We start from the raw sequence: 18,709 nt of genomic DNA, 5'->3' as shown, positions 1-18,709 counted from the left end.
GGGGGGTGTCGTTTTCCTTCATTACAACAGACCTATGGCCCAGTAATTTTAAAAACATTATTTTTTATTTCAAATGCAAAACTGTACAATATGCAAAACTATGCAAAATGCAGCACTGTCTTGCAGCCCTCTACATTTCAGTTTGCCTTTGCTAATTTCTGTTGCTAAGATAAAAGCAAAACTTGTTATGAGTTCTCCCCTCTCTCCCAGCCCTACTTAAAAGTTATAACAGTGGTGTAAATCATTAAAATATATAATTAGAATTGTTATTAATTGTAAATAATATATCACGAATATAATTCTCTAACCATTTCTTCCTAGCTTTCAAAAAATAACATTTTAAATCTACAAATTTCTTGCAGTTTGCAGGATATATCTTGCTAATCTGCTTATTTCCTTTTTCTGATGTTTCTGAAGGAAATCAAACTGATTTGCTGAGGGTTCAGAGGTCCAAATACTTGTGAGAGGTGTCTGAATGCATCGCAACAAAAGTGATGTTCGATCCAGGTTTCAAAGGGTTTACTTAAAAAAAACCAACCTTAATTTGCCTCATTTACCATATATGAATAAATAAAGAAAGACATAGTTATGATTTAAACAATTAATTTGTAAGTGATTTAAGGTAGTGTTCTTTATGGAACATAAATAAAACAAGAAACATCTGAATAATTTAAAATACCATTATGCCATAGTAGAATAAGTAAAATTTGCAAATCAAAAGACAAACATAAAAAAAAGAAATGCTACGTCTGATTTTGAAAAATGAGTTTGAAATAAGAGCCAGGTGCCCCTGATTGAGCGAACTTGAAATGTTATGTAATAAGGCACACCTGTGGGGCTCTGTCATCTGACATTACCTGTTGTTTGGGATCTGGAGGGGCTCTGCCTGTTATGCAGATCACACTCAGACCAGGCGTTAAAAACTGTGGCAGGTTGAAACTGAAACACTTCAGTATCATAATTATATCAATATCAGGGACAAGGCAGCATCTGTTGGGTTTAATGTCCAGGACGTACTTTCTAAGATGACACTGGGGAGAGAGAGGCTCTGATTTCTGTGCTGTCAGTGCTTCACATCGACCTTTGCATGTAAAACTCATTGGGTTTATTGAAATAAATGCCACGCGTGATGAACAATAAAAGCTTCTGGTCTTTGCTGAAAACATTTGGGGATTAAGCCACATAAGACAGCCTTTGGAGCCGCCTATGCTTTGTACAGAGCCAGGCCAGCTGTTTCCCCCTGTTTCCAGTCTTTATGCAAAGCTAAGCTAACCATCTGCAGGCTGTAGTTTCATTACACACATGCAGAAGAATCTTCTCATCTATCTCCCTGTGTGGGAGCAAGTAAGCTTATTTCTCAAAATGTTGAATTAGTCCCTAAAGATCACCCTAAAGACATCACTCGCACCCAGAGAAAAGCTGATGTGGTGTGTGACATCACATGTAGGTGTTGAGAACATCACAAGGACACTGGACATTAGCAGCTGAATCCTGAGTGATGAGCTCTTTCAATCCACAGGTCAGGGTCATCATCAGTTAATCAAAATGGCTCAGATCTCATCACGTGATCTAGAACGAAAATTCAGAGAAAGTTTATAAACAGACTTTGAGTGAAGCCCATACACACATACTAATCCGATGGTCAAGAATTAATATTGTGCCCACTGAGTAGTTTAACTACAAGGATAAACTTACCTTTAAAAGGAACCAGAATATAATTTATTCAAATTAATCTATTTAAAACAATTCTTAAAATTGACATCGTCCATATAAAAGTACAACTTAGTCTCACCTTTAATTCAGTCAGAGTAAAAGTCTAAATTTACCATTAATCACAGCAAATAAGCATGTTTATGATCGGATTTATGAAGTTCCATGCACTTTACTTTTATTAAGTACATGTTCCCTTTTTTTCGAAATTACAGTGATGGATGTTTGTGTGCACGTGAACAAGCTTATTAGAGAATCCACACCCCATCAGCTCTTGCAAATAGTTACAAATGGATGCAGGGAAGCCTCATTTTTTTCCTGTTTTATCATCTTAACATCTCATTCAGCTCACTCAAACATGAACATGAAAATCACCCTTTGCTGACTTTGGAATTGATCACTATGGATGAGATTGACTAGGAGACCAGAAAAATCTTCATATACACTTCATATGTGGAGACATTTGGTGTAATTAAAACAGAAAGATTTTTTTTCACATGGTTGGTTAGAAGTATGACCACTAACTGTGAAAATCATCACAACCTGAGAACTGGCAAGATTTGCGTGGGCTTTGGGCTCTGGCCAAAGCATGTTGAAATTGAGTGTAACAAAACTGGATGTAGCTTTATTTTATTTAATTGTTTCCTTTTCAGCTTTTTTGAGCTGTTCAGGGATAAAATATTTAATCTCACAACCAAAAAAAAAAGAATTATTTTAGTGAAGGGAAAGCAAAATCATTGGGAGATGCAGAGTAAGAGTAGCTATTAGGTGGGAGGCGAGTGAAAGCTAGTGAGTAGATGAGCATCAAACACCAGATGCTAGACCTGCTATCAGTTTGAATATAATTACACCACACTCTCATCCATGCATATACCACTCCTTCTGTGCTCATTTATCATTTAACACAATTTGAAAAAAAAACTAAAATGGAACACTTACTTGTGGATCAATTTCTATCATGGTGAGGGGAATTTAGAGAAGAGGAAATAGAATTTATGTTCTAAAGGCCCATTAATAATAATAATAATAGCCTGGAATATCTACAGATTCCATGTGACACTTTCATTAATATCCTCTGTGCTTTTTAAATGATTTATTGAGCTGCAGTATATCACAGCATACCTTTTTCCCTGTGTTGGTCAGGAACCACTATGTGTTGTTGATAAAATTGGATTTTTTAAATTCCATTTTTAGCAAGCATTCACTAATATTTGCATTGTATACTGTACATAAATCCCAGATGTGTACAGAATGAGTGGATCTGTCTGTAGGAGGTAGCTTTAGTTTGGTCAGCAGGTCTGACCAGGGGAGACAAATTGCAAAGGTAGAGAAAGAAAAATGAATTTGGTGACCGAATCAATTTCTTGCATAAATAAAATAAAGAAAATAGATATGTTTTCAGAAATTGAATATAATGAATAAAGTATATAGTAGCAGTAGTAAAATAAAGTATGTTTTCTTTAGTGTATAATCACCTGAAAATTAGAATTTTTGTGTTTTCCTTAGAAAGCAACACATTCTCACTCCCAACTCCTTATATATCGCTGCTTGTTCAGTGGACTTTTCACATCTACATATGATGTGCTATGTATCCTGGGGTGCGCATGACGTTCTGGGACGCCCTGTCAGTGTACACCTTTTAAATTTGTCTTTTCAAAACACTTATCCATTTATACAGGAAATATACATTTTCTGACATTGACAGCAAACAATCTGTTTCCAAGTAAACCTCATATTTACCTTTATTTTATTGTGCAACAAACGTGGGTGATTAGGTTTAGGCAACGAAAGCACGCAGTTAGTTTGAAAGAAAAAAATATTACACACCTCCTGTTTACCTTTATGTTGTTGTGCAACAAAATCACATGGTTAGGTTTAAAAAAACCCATCATTTTTACATTACATTCTTTACATTCATACGGGGAGCAAACACCGACCTCGTGGGTCAAAGTCTGGTATTTGTTGGACCTATCCACCATCCCTCCTGCCCGCCCCTCATGGACTCCTTTAGTTACATTGTTGTCCAGTGGTGATTGAAACTTACGCCATCCCACAGCATTACACACTGACGCCACCTGGCGGCGTGTCTCACCAATGCAAAAGGACGACTATATGTATCGGTGTCTGATGCAGAAAGCGCTGACAAAGCGATGGTATTTGACAACCTTGGAAGAAGATGGGGTTGTATTGTGAGCAGTTAAAGTCTACACAGGGCCTTAGCTCTGATTTATGGAGATCACCATGTTGCACCATCATGTTTTAACTGTAGCCTAGAACGAACAAACCAAACACTGGCTCTGGATTGATAGATAGGGCCAGTCACATTTTCGCATCTGCCAGTGTAGTTTGATGCCCATCTGTAACAAGCAGCATTGGAGATGCAAGTATTTATAATGTGAAACCGCTTAATTTGGTGTTTTTAATGGTTTAAATCACCTGGTCTGTTTGTTTTGGAAAGGAAGAGACCTCTGTGGCTAATTTGGCTTCCAGGAAAAAAATCCTGAATAATGAACACTGAAGGAATTTTAAACAGGACAAGTTTCAGCTGTTTGCAATCTGCAAACAGCTGTCCTTACCCCTAGATGCCCCTAAATCTTAAAAAAAAAAACCCAAAAAAAACAAGAAGATGGGATCGCCTTTTGTTTTCTTCAAACAATCCTCAAGAGCCTAAATACAGCAATAAACAGACTTAGACTGCAACGGTAGACATAAGAAGATATAGATTTTAATATCTTTATAAACATTTTTGTGCTGTTTTCTGATGATAACCTACTGAACATTTGAATCATGGCAAAGAAAGAAGATGAGTAGGCATACAGTAGAACAAGAAATCGGGAGGTGAGGAAATGTGCATTAACAAATAAAAGGTTCTAAAAATATAACATGAAAAATACGTAAATAAAAGAATCACCAGAAAATCAAAAAATTGAAAGACTCCTCCTGATGGGAGGAGCAGAAAACCCTGTTATCATCATCGATGTCACTGATATTGTTTTTCTCATAGTAAGACAGTAAATGATTAATATCAGCACTGCATGAAGTCCTCTTGTCCTCTTGTTACTAGTATAGTTCACATCATTGATACAAACACCATCTTATCAGTAGATTTAAGGGAGGCACAAAAGCTCCAGAAGTACAGAAGGATGTCCAGTAACTGTCCGTCTGCCAATCTGCATCCCCTTGTTACCTCAGAAGCGATTATCTTTGCCTTGGATCCCAACATCCATGGACAATCACATCAGTTAAGAGGCATAAATCTCTTTGCATGAGCCCTGTTTTGCCATGCTCCATTTGAAAAGTTTTTTTAAAAATCTTTTATTGATGACATGAGTCACTGAAGGTACGCACACACTTTTTTTTCTCAAGTCTTGTTCTTGTATTCCTTTTGAAGTTACGTGATTAAGAAAAAAAATGTGTTCCTCACATTCTCAATGAGGGAGGTACGCCCTCGCCAAGAAGGGATCAGTTCAGCACAACCTCACCGGGAAACTGAGAAAGCCCCCGTTTGACCCTCGACCTTTAAGGCTCCTGTCGGCCCCGCGGCAGGGATCCGTCTCTAGGTCCATTTTGTGTCTTATAAAAATCAAATGAACAACATCTGACACAAGATATAGACAGACTTTTTCAATATTCACAGCTTGATCTCCCAGTGACACACGTTGTTTTCCAAGCAAATGAAAAATAGCGCATAGCGGTCCTCATCATCTTGAAACAATTAGCAGCTTAATATTCAGTTGCACAGAAAGAGTGTTGAATGAAGATGGAAGCAGAGTTGTGTGTAGAAATTTACCCCTAATACCAATGAAAAATATGGTTGAATAGGCAGAAAGGTTGAAACCTGAAAAAAAACTCAGCATAATGTTGAGAGTAGTTGTCACAATTTTGTTACGGCTTCATACAGTGTTTGAACTAATGGTTGCTCTGTTTATCGCATTAACATCCCTGGCTGTAGATATCATTTTTTTTTGTGATAATGGCACATTCCTATGTCTGATATTGCCATGCTTACACTGTACCTCTTCCTTTATGAGAAACACTTACGCCCAATTGTTCGGACAAAATGCATTTGGCAGAAAAAGGGTGAGAGCAAGGTAGAACTGACGCCGGAGGCTTTACAGGGTCATCGACCTGCCGTTTTTACCTTCATGATAACTTACTGTGAACTGAAAATTAAAGCCTGGTGGAGCACCAAGCTTATCTGTCTCAGATCTAACCAGCTAATAAGTCTTCTCTTCCTATTTTTGTCTTTTTTCACCAAATGTTGGTTATCTGAGCTCCAGTTGAGTAACAAAACAGAAGTCAAAAATCACTGAGACATGAAGATGAAATCGTAGTGGCATAAGTGGCAGTGCAAGCTTGGTCTGCATTAACCTTTTATCATTCTCTGTTGCTCAGTCCCTTCGATTTAAGCGCTGCAAGTCTTTTCTTTCGTGGATGTTTGATGCTTTGATGCCTGTTTCGGTCTGAACAGTAAAGCTCCCTACACAACATTTACACATATAATCACACTCACACACACATACATAAAAGACACACAGGCCTCGTAGTGCAGGAGCAAGAGAGGGTCTGAGGGCTGTGTTTTTTGTGATTAGCTTTTGCCGAACCCTCTGAAGGTCAACGGAGAATGAAGTCAATATTTGTCGTTATCAAGGCCACAAAGAGGGCACAGACATGTGGTAATGACTGGGACAAGGTTGCCCTATTGTTGGCTTGCTGAACCCCACTAGGGGGGCGAACAGTGGTCCGGGGAGTGCACTTGTGCTTCCTCCGTGTGACGGTGCCGTCTGGGGACGTGTGGTCATGTTTGCCCCCATCTGTGAAATCTGGAGACGAATCCTCCTTGTCTGCCATGACCTCCTTTGAGTGGTGAACCTCATTGTCACCCTTCCCCTTGCTCACCCTGTTACGAGGCTTTGTGCAGTTCCGAGAACGGCCAGGCCTCGAGGGGTGCACTATGTGGGTCTGCCCTCCAGAGCCGACCACTACACCACGATTCATAGACGGATTCACCGTGCCAGATAAATTGTTAGTCTGGGCTCTGGACTCGGAATTAGGTACAGTTGGTGAACAGTTGGGAAAGTCCTCCTTGCGCAGCTCCTTGAGGTCTTTCCCAACCATATCAGCTGGTGCCTGGCAACCCACCGAAGACGTTGAACCTCTGAAACGCTTCAACCATTCCCATAGCGACAGGGCCTTGCAGTCACAAGACCAGGGGTTGTCGTTGAGGCGCAGGTATTCCAATGCGGGCAGCGTGTCCAGGCACTGTCCGGACAGCTCTGTCAGGGTGTTGTTGAACAGGTAGAGGGTGGTGAGACGTTTAAGGTCGTGGAATGCCAGGCGGTCAACCCACTCAATCTGGTTTTGGTGCAGAAGCAGTCGATCCAAGGCTCGCAGGCCTCTGAAGGTGTTCTGGTTGAGGCTCCACAGACGATTTCCATGCAGGAACAGGTGGCTTAGGTTGTGGAGGTCCATAAATGTGTCATCTTGTAGGAACTTCAGGTGGTTATCCTGAGAAGATACAGAGAGCGCAGAATCACAAGATTACACATGATGCAGTGTTTTCTTTTTAAGATTATCGTACTGAACTACAATAAGGTTAAATTACTGTAAACTTAACTAATAAATTGCCTTTTTTATTGAACATGTTCATATGTTTCAGGAAATTTAAATGAGATAATAATGTACAATGTTGAATGCAAATTTAGAGAAGAGGCCAGAGCAAAATCTCAAGTAAAAGTATGAAATATATTGAACAGCTCATCACCACAGCCTCGGTGTGTGAAAAACACCCTCTGGTAAGCTGTAATGCAGTGTATCTGTCTCAGTCTTGTATTGTAAAAAATAAGGATGTGGATGTGGAGCTACTGCACTGTTGCTGTCAGTGGGAGAGACAAAAATAGTTTGCTGTCTTGGTTCAAACTACGGGGCCTTCGTCTTAATATCTCATAACCTTCATAAGTATGCATGTAACATTTGCTGTCAGCATACCGGCGGCAAGTGATAGTCTAGTGAATCAGCGGTAAACAGTGACACAAAACTAGTAGAGCTCAAGACGGTCAGGTTTTGCCACACCATGCAAGTGTGTGTGTGTGTGTGTGTGTGTGTGTGTGTGTGTGTGTGTGTGTGTGACACAGAGACAGCACAGGGGCAGAGTGCAGCAGAGCAGTGTGCCCCTAATTGACAACAAAATGTGGCAGAGACTCTCAGCATAATTTATTACATGACTGTTTTGATACAAACATTTAAATGCCAGTGTGGTGGATAACCTTAAGAGATTTACTTGCCATACGAAAAATGTACCCACATTTGGTGCTTGGCAGGTGTTAAGTTTGGACCCTGCTGACAGTATTTACGTGATTTCAAAGCATAGTAATCACACAAGGTTATCATGAAAATTAAAGTTTGAATGGTATTACTAACAGGTGGGGAATTTAACCGTGATAATCTTGATAACCGGTAACCGTAACATCCCTAATGAAGACAGATACTATTTGCACCCAGGTGTTCAAAGCCAACAATGTTCATTGTATTTGTGTATATTTTTGGACATCCCAGCAATGTGAAAAAATGAGGTTAAAGAAACGCAGGTCTGTTATGTACACAGTGTTCTTTTATTAACTATTTAGTAATTAATTTTACCTTTTATATTTTATCTCTTTACTCTTGTAATGTAAATCTGTATCCTTTATTATGTTTTTATATTTTATTGCTCCATAAAACACTTTGAATTGCCCATATTGTATGAAATGTGCTTTACAGATAAAGCTGCCTTGCCTTCTTTCAACAACTTAGTACATCCTATAAACTGAAAAATATCAAGACAACACTGCCTCACAAACGACTCAAGCTCTTCATCCACCATGTCTGCAACTTCTTTGGACTGCATTGCTGTTAAAACTATGTCGCGTGACCTTTTGGCAGTTCATTTATATTTTTTTTCCCCATAGATTAACAAAGAGAATATCTAAGATTGGCTAGTGCTAGTCCTAGCCATAACCTCTTTGCCCGAATCCTAACAAATTACTACCCCGGCGTGCCAGCGTGACTAGTACTAGCCAATCACAGCACACAGTGGGATCCATAGTAACATGTCGTACAGATGGGTGTAAATAGCTGAATAGCTGCAGTGTGCAAACAGACACTCTGTTTTAGAAATCAGCATACTAATCACATAGTACCAATCTATGATCTGTTCAAATTCAAAATTCTCAGAGAATAAGCACTACAGGCTGTGCCTTGTACTCCAGCGGGAGCGTCCATCTGACCTCTTCAATAAACTAGACTATTGTTGTTATTTTCACAAAATGGAGAAACTAACAGGCAGCGCTGAATGGATATTCATAATACCACACCATCCAAGATGTAATGTGTGGAATAGTTTTGGATTTGACACCACAGATGGAAAAATTGTGGATAAAGTTAAGGCTGTTTGCTGATGTTGTAAAATGCAACTGCCAGCTTGTCACTCAAGTGAGGCAGCGGAGGCACTGTGAATAAACAACACATTAATTTTACAACATAGTTTAGAAGTGGGCTACGTGGGTTGTGTTCAAATTGATTCGCATAGAATATGTGTTAGTTCAGATTTCTTCTGGTGAAAAAGTGACAGCCCTATTAGAGTCAAAAAAAGAAGCTGACAACAACAGCGTACCTGCAAGTAGAGATACTGCAGGTTTCTGAGGCCTTGGAAGATGTTATTAGGAAGTGAACTGAGCCCACAACGGTACAGATGAAGTGCATTGAGCCGATTTAGCCCGTGAAAGGTGTCTTCAGCCAAGGAGCGCAGGTGGCGGTTGTCTCCCAGGTCCAGCTCCTCAAGCAGCGTGAAACCGTGGAAGGTGGAGGGCTCAATATATGTAATGTTGTTGGAGTAGATCCAGAGAGTGACTGTGTTGGCACTGAAGTGGCCTCGAAGTAAGCGATGGATCTTATTGTTCTGTAAGAAGATGCGCTCGCTGTCAGGGGGAATGCCTTCAGGGACCGACAGGAAGTTATGGGCTTGGCAGGAAACGGTGCTGGGTGAAGTGTAGCAGATACAGTGACGGGGGCAGGACCAGGAAAACTCGAGCCCACAGAGAACCAGCAGGAACTCCAGCCCACAGCCTGTAGAGAGAGAGAAAAAGAGGAAGGTTGAGAGAGAGGAGATTACAGACATAAATCACAAACACACACAAACAAAGACCGACAGGAAAGAAAAATGAATGAATTAAGTGGAGAGTTCTTTAGTTAGTGCTTTCTCGTCCAGTCCAAAACTTAAAAAGGAGAAATATAGGAACAACACTCGCAGTAGATAGGGGCTCTGTGAGACTGTACTGGCCCTAAAGCTAACATGCTGATGTTTTCCAGAAATAATATTTACCATGTTCATTATCTTAGTTGCATGTCGTGTGCAGTTTAACAGAGATATTGTCTGGCCCTGTCTTCTTATGGGGGCTGCGAGGCCCCCTATAAAGGCCCTGACACCAAGCTGATTGGCTGTCAGTCAGGGTTGGGTGTCTGTCGCCTTAGCCGCTGCAGTGTGTCCTGCACTGTTGGCCCTCCTCATCCCTTGTCGGCTCTTGTTGGCTCTTGTTGGCTCTTGTCGGTCCTTGTCAGCCATTTTTTTTTTTAGCCAATTCGGCACGCTAAATTGATGTCAGAGATGGCTGATCCTGTCGGTGGATAACATCACTCTGATTGGCAGTTCAGCGTAGTGCACAAGAGGAGAAACTGAAATTAAGAAAGTAATCAACGGCTTAAGTCAAGAGGGAGTGAGATTGAAACAAACTTACTATAAGACAGTTTTTTTTTGAGCCACTGAGCTCTTTAGTAGAAACGTTTCCTGATGGTTTGTGTTGTTGTCCACCTTGCTTGGTAAATATGCTTTGTTCTTTCAATTTTAAATTTGGTTGTTAATGTGCTAAGAAGCTTACTAATGTCCTGACGGTCTTCCAGTTTCCCTTTTTTAAACGATGATTACAAACAACCGCTGCCTGCTGGTATGGAGAGTTATTTCCTCTCACAAAGGTGCAGAACATATGTGCTGGTTGGCCATTGATTGTAATCTTTGTGGTGCGCTCGTGCAACTCTTCAGCCGAGCCACAGGCGACATGAGGTTACACAACAGTTGGCTTGTTCTTCGATGTCAGTTTGGCGTGTCTGGGTCCTCTGGCCGCTTGGATTTAGCTGACAGCTTGATGGCTTGTTTTTTGAACTTCTTTGACCGTGAATATCTTTGGCACATGCTAGGACTAACGTTATTATTATAAAATATTTCACTGTAAATGATAAATTCCAACCTCATGACTCTTTATGAACAACATTTTATGACAAATATAATAGTTATTGACATATCTCAGTCAGGACCAAAGTGCTGGAATGGCCTGAACAACCAGTGGACTAAAGCGGCCATCCCTTACTGCCAGCATGACAGTATTAGTCGTATATTAAAATCACATAACACAGGACACAGGTTAGGGAAAAGAAACACTAAGCAGAATTTAAACACAGTTAGAAATTAGTCACAGATTTGCAAGTGAATTTATATCTTATTTTATGTCAAATTTGCTCTGCATAAGTGTATTTTCAGTTTTTATGTTTTTTTTTTTTTTTTACAAAGCAGTGAAGTTGTCACTCTGATTGGTTCAACTTGAGCCACAGCACGTGCTGCACATAACGTATCCTCTCTGGCACACGTTACTTTCTGAATCCACTGAGAGTGTTGAGGCCTGCAATGAGGAGTCTATTGAAGAAAGCAAACAATAACACCTGCAGCAGTGAGTCACAGGACATCTCAGTGAAGCTGATTTCATCCCCACTACAACACTCTTGTTTGATTTGACAACCTATGCAGCTATTTCACAAATTACCCTTTCCAATATTCAGCCACCTTAGGGAGATGTGCTATTAACAGTCCAATCCTTTCCCTGAGTCCATCGGCACTACTTTGCAGTGAGCGGAGGCTATGATCAGTCTTTTTGTGTTGTTAAATGGGGCGTAGAATGCTTATTTAAACTTGTAGTAAGCTGCTCTGAGGCGCTTTCTGATCAGTGACATGATTCCCCAGATCCTTAAGACGGGCGATGTGACATATCCACAGTCTCATCTGCACAACTCACAGCCCATCATGAAACTTCCATCTGGCAACCCTCGGCTGTCTTCTACTCAATTTATTATTCACAGCATAGCAGAGGCCTGATTCACTGCTTCTAATCGATACGCCTCTGTTGCCTTTTAACTCACCCTGTAATCCTGGTTCTTTTATGCTGGAAATTCAGGAGCCGCAGAATTACTCTCCACCAAGAGACAGGCGTATTTATCTAATGTATTTTCTTGCCAAACTGTGGCTAAGCTGTGACATTCAGCGTCTGACTCCACTGACCTTTAACAGTAATTCTCTGTGTCTAGTTGCAGAGCCTCAGCATGGAGCTGCGTGTCACCTGAACAGGAGTGCACTCTCTCGGGCACGGATCTAATCCTGTTTGTTAAGCCCTGCCACTGGGCAACAATGGAAATGCATGCATCCTCCTCAACGAAAAATGTGCCCATAAAACGAGGCGATTCTTCACAGTCGAATACTGTCAAAAGGTTGACTTTGAGTGTGTGTTCATGTGTGCTTGTATGCATGTGGATATATTGTGTCATGACATGCCATGACAACTACAATAGGCTTTATTCAAACTGTTGATTTAAATGTCATGACCTACATCAGAACATGGATCCTTCTTGGCTTTTTCCAGATCTGTCACACTGCTTTTTCACTCTTAATGTCACTCTGCAGCTTCTATGTTTTTATCTAAATCTTTCTTTCTACTCGCAATTACCATGAAGATGTATCAAGCATGGCACCCGCTGACTGAGTAAATAGGTGAAAACATTTTGCTTTACTCTTGGGAAATAAAGGTTTGCTTTATTTATCCAACAAATAAGCAAGACAAGGCATTGTAAATTTCTGAGCCGCTGTTTGAGGAGCATTTGCATTAAGCAGCATCCACCAGGTACTTTAGAGGCAGGTATTTGCCATTTCACGTATTAACAGAATATTGACCCTCATGGAGGAAACATTTACATAAATAACTTACAAAATTCAAAATATTTTACACTTGGTCTTGGATAAAAAGATACTTGTTTCAATCACCTGCAGGAATTCATCCAAGAGATTCCTTTTTTCATTAAACTGATCTTTTCCTCACTGTGGTAATGATATTTTTTTAACTATTTCCATTAACACTTTACTTCATGCATGTCAATAGAATAAGGTAGCAGATCTCTAACAGGGAAATGATCAGAGCAGCTGAGAGACAGACATTGATAAGTGTGATACAACGGGAAAGCGAGGGAATGAGAGTCTACATGCTGCCTAGATAGTGAGACAATTTGAATCAGTGATCTGCTAATCACGTCGGACACAAGGATGCGCCTACTCCCCTCTCTCTCCTCAGCTTGTCAAGACAAAGTGATAGATTCTTTACCATGCTTAATCTGTTCCTCTACAGTGGCTGTTTTACTGCTTTACCGAATACCTCTATTTGCAGAAATGTAAAAAAAAAGACATGGTAGTTAATAAGTATAATATCTTTCTCTATTACTTCCTTATTAACAAAATCTTTTAACTTTATCCCTGATGAGGCTTAGGACGACGTGAATTTATTATGCTGAATTATTTCATACACTCTCTTCTGTATGCAGATTTAGTGATGAGGGAGGTGTATACACCCCTTTTCTTGTTATCAGCCACACTGAGGACACGTTTGCCCTCTAATGAAGCTGGCATAACATGCACTTCCACTGGAGACTTTAACACCTGCCAGCTCACTGGTCCCAACACCGCATTCATTTACACCTCCAAACACAACTTTAAATACAGGTGTGAAAGTATATTCACGCACACACATACACACACACACACACACACACACACACACACACACACACACACAGTAAACACATACAAATATTTGAATTGCTGCATGTCCGTTGATACTCTTAAGACCAAGAGACAAACTTCCAGGGCTGAAAAATGAAGCCACTGTGGAAAAACTGCAGTTTCTTGAATGGACACTTTTGGCTGGCTCCAGAATTGAGTCAATCTCTAAAGCTCCCCATGTTAGATTGCCCAATTTTACAGCAGAAGTAAATGTGTTTACAGTCTGGTACGAAAAACTACTTTGGTCCAAGTAGCTAGTTTTAACAATTGTGACTGTATAGACTCTATACTGTAGAGGGTTACATATTACATAACTTAGCCATTTACATTTTATTAAAGCTTGAAGTTACGCATATTGATGGACGGGGCCGCTTGAGTGACTGGCTGTCTGCCTCCTCAAGGTGGAAATATTACGCCCTTGTGCCTTCTGTTTTCTGTGTAAAATGCACAAAATGCAGAACAGGGGGACAGAGTTGTCTCACCTTGGACCCGGCAACAGAGGAAGTAACAGCACCAAACTGATGTCTATGTAAAAGGGGCAGCCGGCAGGACAGGACCATGAGTGGGACGGGTGGGACATTTTGACATCATGTCATGTGTTTGACCCTGCTGCGGGGCATCTAAAAAGCAGCTAGCAGCAGTTAGTAGCTAACTGAAAAAAGAAGAACAGCAGCTGTAAATATACAAAAATTGGGAAAACAATGAGATTCAGGAGCTCCTTACCCACGAGCAGAGGACAAGATCAGCCGCCATAAAGCGGGGATGGTAAATGATTGTTATTGCCGTTATAGTTTAGCTGCCAACACATATATTATATGTTATACTAGAGACAGATGCTGTTGTGTTAAACGTCATGCCCATTATGCCTCTTTTGTTTCTTTGGTGCCGGCATGCTGTCTGAAATCACACACTTGAGTTGCATAATGCGCTGTTGTTTGGTTCTGTGTGAAAATGCAAGGATGGCGTAAAGAAGGGATCGCATAGTGACCCTACAGCGCGATCTCTATGTAAAAAAAGGCTTTAAGCTTCATCCATCCCTTGCAACTTGCAACACGGCTCCATCCTCTCATCCAAATATGGTCTCCCCTGGCTCCAAAAAAACAATATAGCGACATACATTCTCAAGCATAAACATATGCGTAAGGTTTGGGAGTAAATGAGGCAGATCATGTCAGTGTGACAAGCATAAAAGGCTGTATGACGCTTGTTTGCAGAGCTTTGAAAAGGGTGACTGGTTTTCAGCACAGAGGAAAAAATAAGTATTGTGTGGGAATGCTGTTGTTAAATGAAAATGTAAGAAATTAATGTGTGTCATAACTGCATTGTGCGCTTACACAATGGGCCATTCAGCTCAGATTGTATTATATAAATAGCTTTGGACACAACGGAGCATATATATGCCAATAGTGCCTATTGGAATTTGGCATAATAAAGGAGAGGCACTGAAAGAGAGATAATATGTTTTTGGAGAGGAAGAGGCGCAACTATCTCTGGTTAGAGTCTGGGCTGTGTATTAATACTCTTGTCACAAGTCTCTTACCTCCAAGTGCAGCTTCCCATCACCTCCCTTTCCCTTCCTACTGCTTACTGATGACAGATGCTATTGATAGCTCCTCACAAGCACGTTTGACCTCGCGACCCCATCATTACCACGTTTCCTTTTTTCTTTGGGGGTGCGGAAACGGAAATAGATAAATAAATGAATAAAACACAAAAGCTCGGGTCCCCTGACAGACTGGGAAGTGACTGTGTAGAATATCAGTGAGGCATAGTTCACACTGGATTTGCCCTCATGAATAACACATCTCTGCTAATGGGAGGGAAATGGTATGTCTGTAGAGGTGCGTGACTCTGCCCATAATTAGACTGGACAAACTCAATTTCCTGTGTCTCTCCAAAGACCCAGATAAGCACCCCGATGTTTTCGCTCCTGCTATTGGCTGGCTCTAAATAATGTCTCGACTCACTCCAGTCTCAAAAGGTGTTTACAGTCATGTTCATGCACACATTGGTTATTAATGGTGAAGCAATGCATTGATTGAATGGGTTTATTCGTCTAAAGCGCATGGATTAAAACACGGCTGACAAAATGTGTGCAGTGTTGTATGTTATGTAATATGGTGAATACAAAATATATTTCCTTATGGCACAAAAATGTCCATATCAGTTTAAACCGAGTCCATGATGTTTGACTTTAAATGGTGTATTAAAACATGGAAATTATAGACGTTTGCCTAAAAATTCACCAGAATACAGGAAGTTAAGTGTTTGATACTCAAAATGTTGAAACAAAACCAAAACCTTAATGTTATAGACAAAATTCACCACAGGGAAGATGGTCTCTTCATGACATTAGGCTTTTTATGCAGCAGATAGATGTAAATGCTTTTGAAATTGGTGCCTCATAACCAGAGAGAGGAAAGATAAAGGGCTCTGGCATTCGCCTTTGCTTAAGAGCTAGACAACCTGCAACTACCAGAATGCACAGCACTGCATGGGACCAATAAATGCAATAATGCATACCCCTCTGTCTGATGCAATGGTGGCCAGCTGGTAACAGTCTCAAATTGCAATTAAGCAGTATGGTAAAATATGTTGATGAAAACCTTTTAGGTGAGAATTAGGCAACACTAGTAACATTATCTTGGTTTATATTTGAGAAAAAGGGTTGGTTTGTCTCCCGATTCATTTCCAAACTATTGTCTGGTGGCAGCATCACAGGCGTGGATCGCGAACAATACGACAGTGAGGAAGCTATGGCCTGCGGTTAGAGCAACAGCCCGAGAGGCAGTTCATTTTCACATACCACCCACATCATTCTGATGTTAAGCTTGTTTAAAATTGGTGAGGTATCCCTTTAGGTATATGACGGAGGAATTTCTGATGAGAGTAAAGTTTTTTTACGAAGTGTCTTACAAAAAAGAGAAAACCACTGACCAAAAAAGGCACTTTTGAAACGTTTGGTTTTCATTGTTTTATCCATTGTTCAACGCTGTAAAATCTGTCAAGTTGATTTTTCCTTTAGAAAAAAATCTAGGAAATTGATTGCCTTGAAAATGTAAGCATATATTACTATTGGTCTGAATTATTATTATTTTTTATTCATATCTAATTGTTAACTTTACTTGAAGTTTAGTTATATTTACTTGATTTTTTAAAGTTATTGAAACTTCAGGTGACATGTTTAATTAAATCAATATTTCTAAGATTTAGAAACTTTAGTAAACCAAATATAACATGCTATATTCTGTATTCTGTATTCTGCTGGTTGCAACCTAGTCAGTCATATTTGCATGTTCTTGAACATGTTGACAAAACAGAACTCGCAGATCTGACTTCATCATTGGCAAAATCCTCTCTTTGACGATCAAGACAAACTAACCTGGTTTACAGAAGTTGCTAACACTTTAAAAAAACAAGATAATCATTTGTCATTTTTAAGTTGCAACAACTTCACAAAATTAGGTAAATACAGCTTTATTTATAGTAAACTTAACAATTGTATATAGTGTAAAATAACATAAGATTAATAGTTATATTTACTATTCTTTTCCAAGGCGATCAGTTTCCAAGATTATTTAGAGTATGATCAACTTGTCCGATTTTACAATGAACCTTATTGGACACTGTTTAATCTCAGGCTTCTTTAAAATCAGACCACAGTAACAATACCAAATGCTACATTGACATCTATATATGATAAGTATTACATAAAATCATTTTCTATTTGTATTAGTTTATATAAGCCTTGGTTTCACAGGAAGCTGAACAACACTCTGAATAGAACATCAGCAGTGTCTGACATTTCCAGCATGGGTCAATGACTGCATATTTATTTTAATTAACAGCATTGGAACAAAGGCACAAATGCAAATATTTATTCTTAAAGAATAAAGAAACAGCAGTAATGGCACAAATCTCAAGCTGTTTCTCATTAGCATTTTTAAAGAATGTCTCTGTTGACTTGTTAAAAGCACTGATTACTGCCATTTTTTTTCTGACTGAACAGCAAACTCACACATGAACACTCCTGCCAGCAGCTGTGACCAGCAACACTTCTGCCTGGGAATATTTGTGTGTTGTTTTTTTTCTTTCACAGCCTACTGCAGAACGTTATAGATTTTGTCTCATTTCCCATTCCCCAGCTCCACTGCAGGCAATATTGCCTCATAAGGTTGCCTGGCTGTTCTTCTAGTGAATGAAAGGGAAATGGGAGAGAACAGTGACAATGCTGAGATCTCGGAGAAACGCAGCAGAATGGAATGGAAATATTTTAGAAATATAGCACATCGCCGCGGTGATATTCTTCTGGTGCAGAGGCATCAGCAAACTGAGAGATTGCTTACAAGTGCATGAATGTATGTGTGTGTGTGTTTAGTCTGTGCTGGAGCAGAATCATAACTGGCCTCATGTCTTAACTCTTTGACACCTGAATCAACATCAGTTTTCTTGTGCTGTGGTCACATGCACAATTTATTTTCTTGTACTTTAAAAAAAAAAGTCTAACCAATAAGTTTCTCATTGTCTTCCTCCCACTCAGGTTTTCAGTGGCTAACTCATACTAGCACATTCCAAATAAATAAGGCCACACAGAGCAGTGTAATTAATATATGCATTGAATTCACAAAATTGCCAAAAGCGTTTCTCTGTCTATTTTCTTCATCTTCTCTTTTGTGATTGGTATCGATTTTATGATCAATCAGCTTTTACCTCAGCTCACCTCATCATCTAACTTCATAAAGATACTTTTTATATTTTGGATGTTCAGGATATTGTAAAAATGTTCTGAGATCCCAAATTTTAATGCACAAGCTGCTCTTTAGACCAGCAGGGCTTGCACTGTTGATTTACATTTGGTTGTTCTGTTCCATGCTTGATTCCTTTGATTTGTGCCATGTGTGTCGGCACAGTGTGTGCTGCGAAAAAGTACTGAGGCTCTTCAACGACTTCCTGCACAATAATTAGGATCTGATCTCTCTTCTGTCAGGTTGGCTTCATTTCAAGTGACTGAACTGCTTCATGTTTCTGATTGCATTCCAACCAAAGCAGAGGGACGGTTACAGTAAAGAGAGCAGGTGAGAGCTGGAGCTCATA

At 39.9% G+C, this 18,709-nt stretch overlaps 1 protein-coding gene across 1 annotated transcript in view; it reads right to left on the bottom strand.

Moving 5' to 3' along the window:
* Positions 1-4,463: 4,463 nt before the first annotated feature.
* rtn4rl1b (reticulon 4 receptor-like 1b) overlaps positions 4,464-18,709 on the bottom strand; it is an 88,541-nt gene continuing 74,295 nt past the window's right edge. The window contains exons 2-3 of the mRNA XM_042486975.1: positions 9,362-9,813; positions 4,464-7,218 (exon numbers count right to left, since the gene is read on the bottom strand). Of these exons, the coding sequence (XP_042342909.1) occupies positions 6,325-7,218; positions 9,362-9,813 (1,346 nt within the window). The 3' untranslated portion in view covers positions 4,464-6,324. The remainder of the gene's footprint in view (positions 7,219-9,361; positions 9,814-18,709) is intronic.

This window comes from Plectropomus leopardus, chromosome 5, assembly GCF_008729295.1.
Source record: "Plectropomus leopardus isolate mb chromosome 5, YSFRI_Pleo_2.0, whole genome shotgun sequence".
In the NCBI taxonomy this organism is placed as follows: Eukaryota; Metazoa; Chordata; class Actinopteri; order Perciformes; family Serranidae; genus Plectropomus; species Plectropomus leopardus.
Note: the sequence above shows the minus strand (reverse complement) of the source record. Positions and strands in the feature narration are given on the sequence as shown.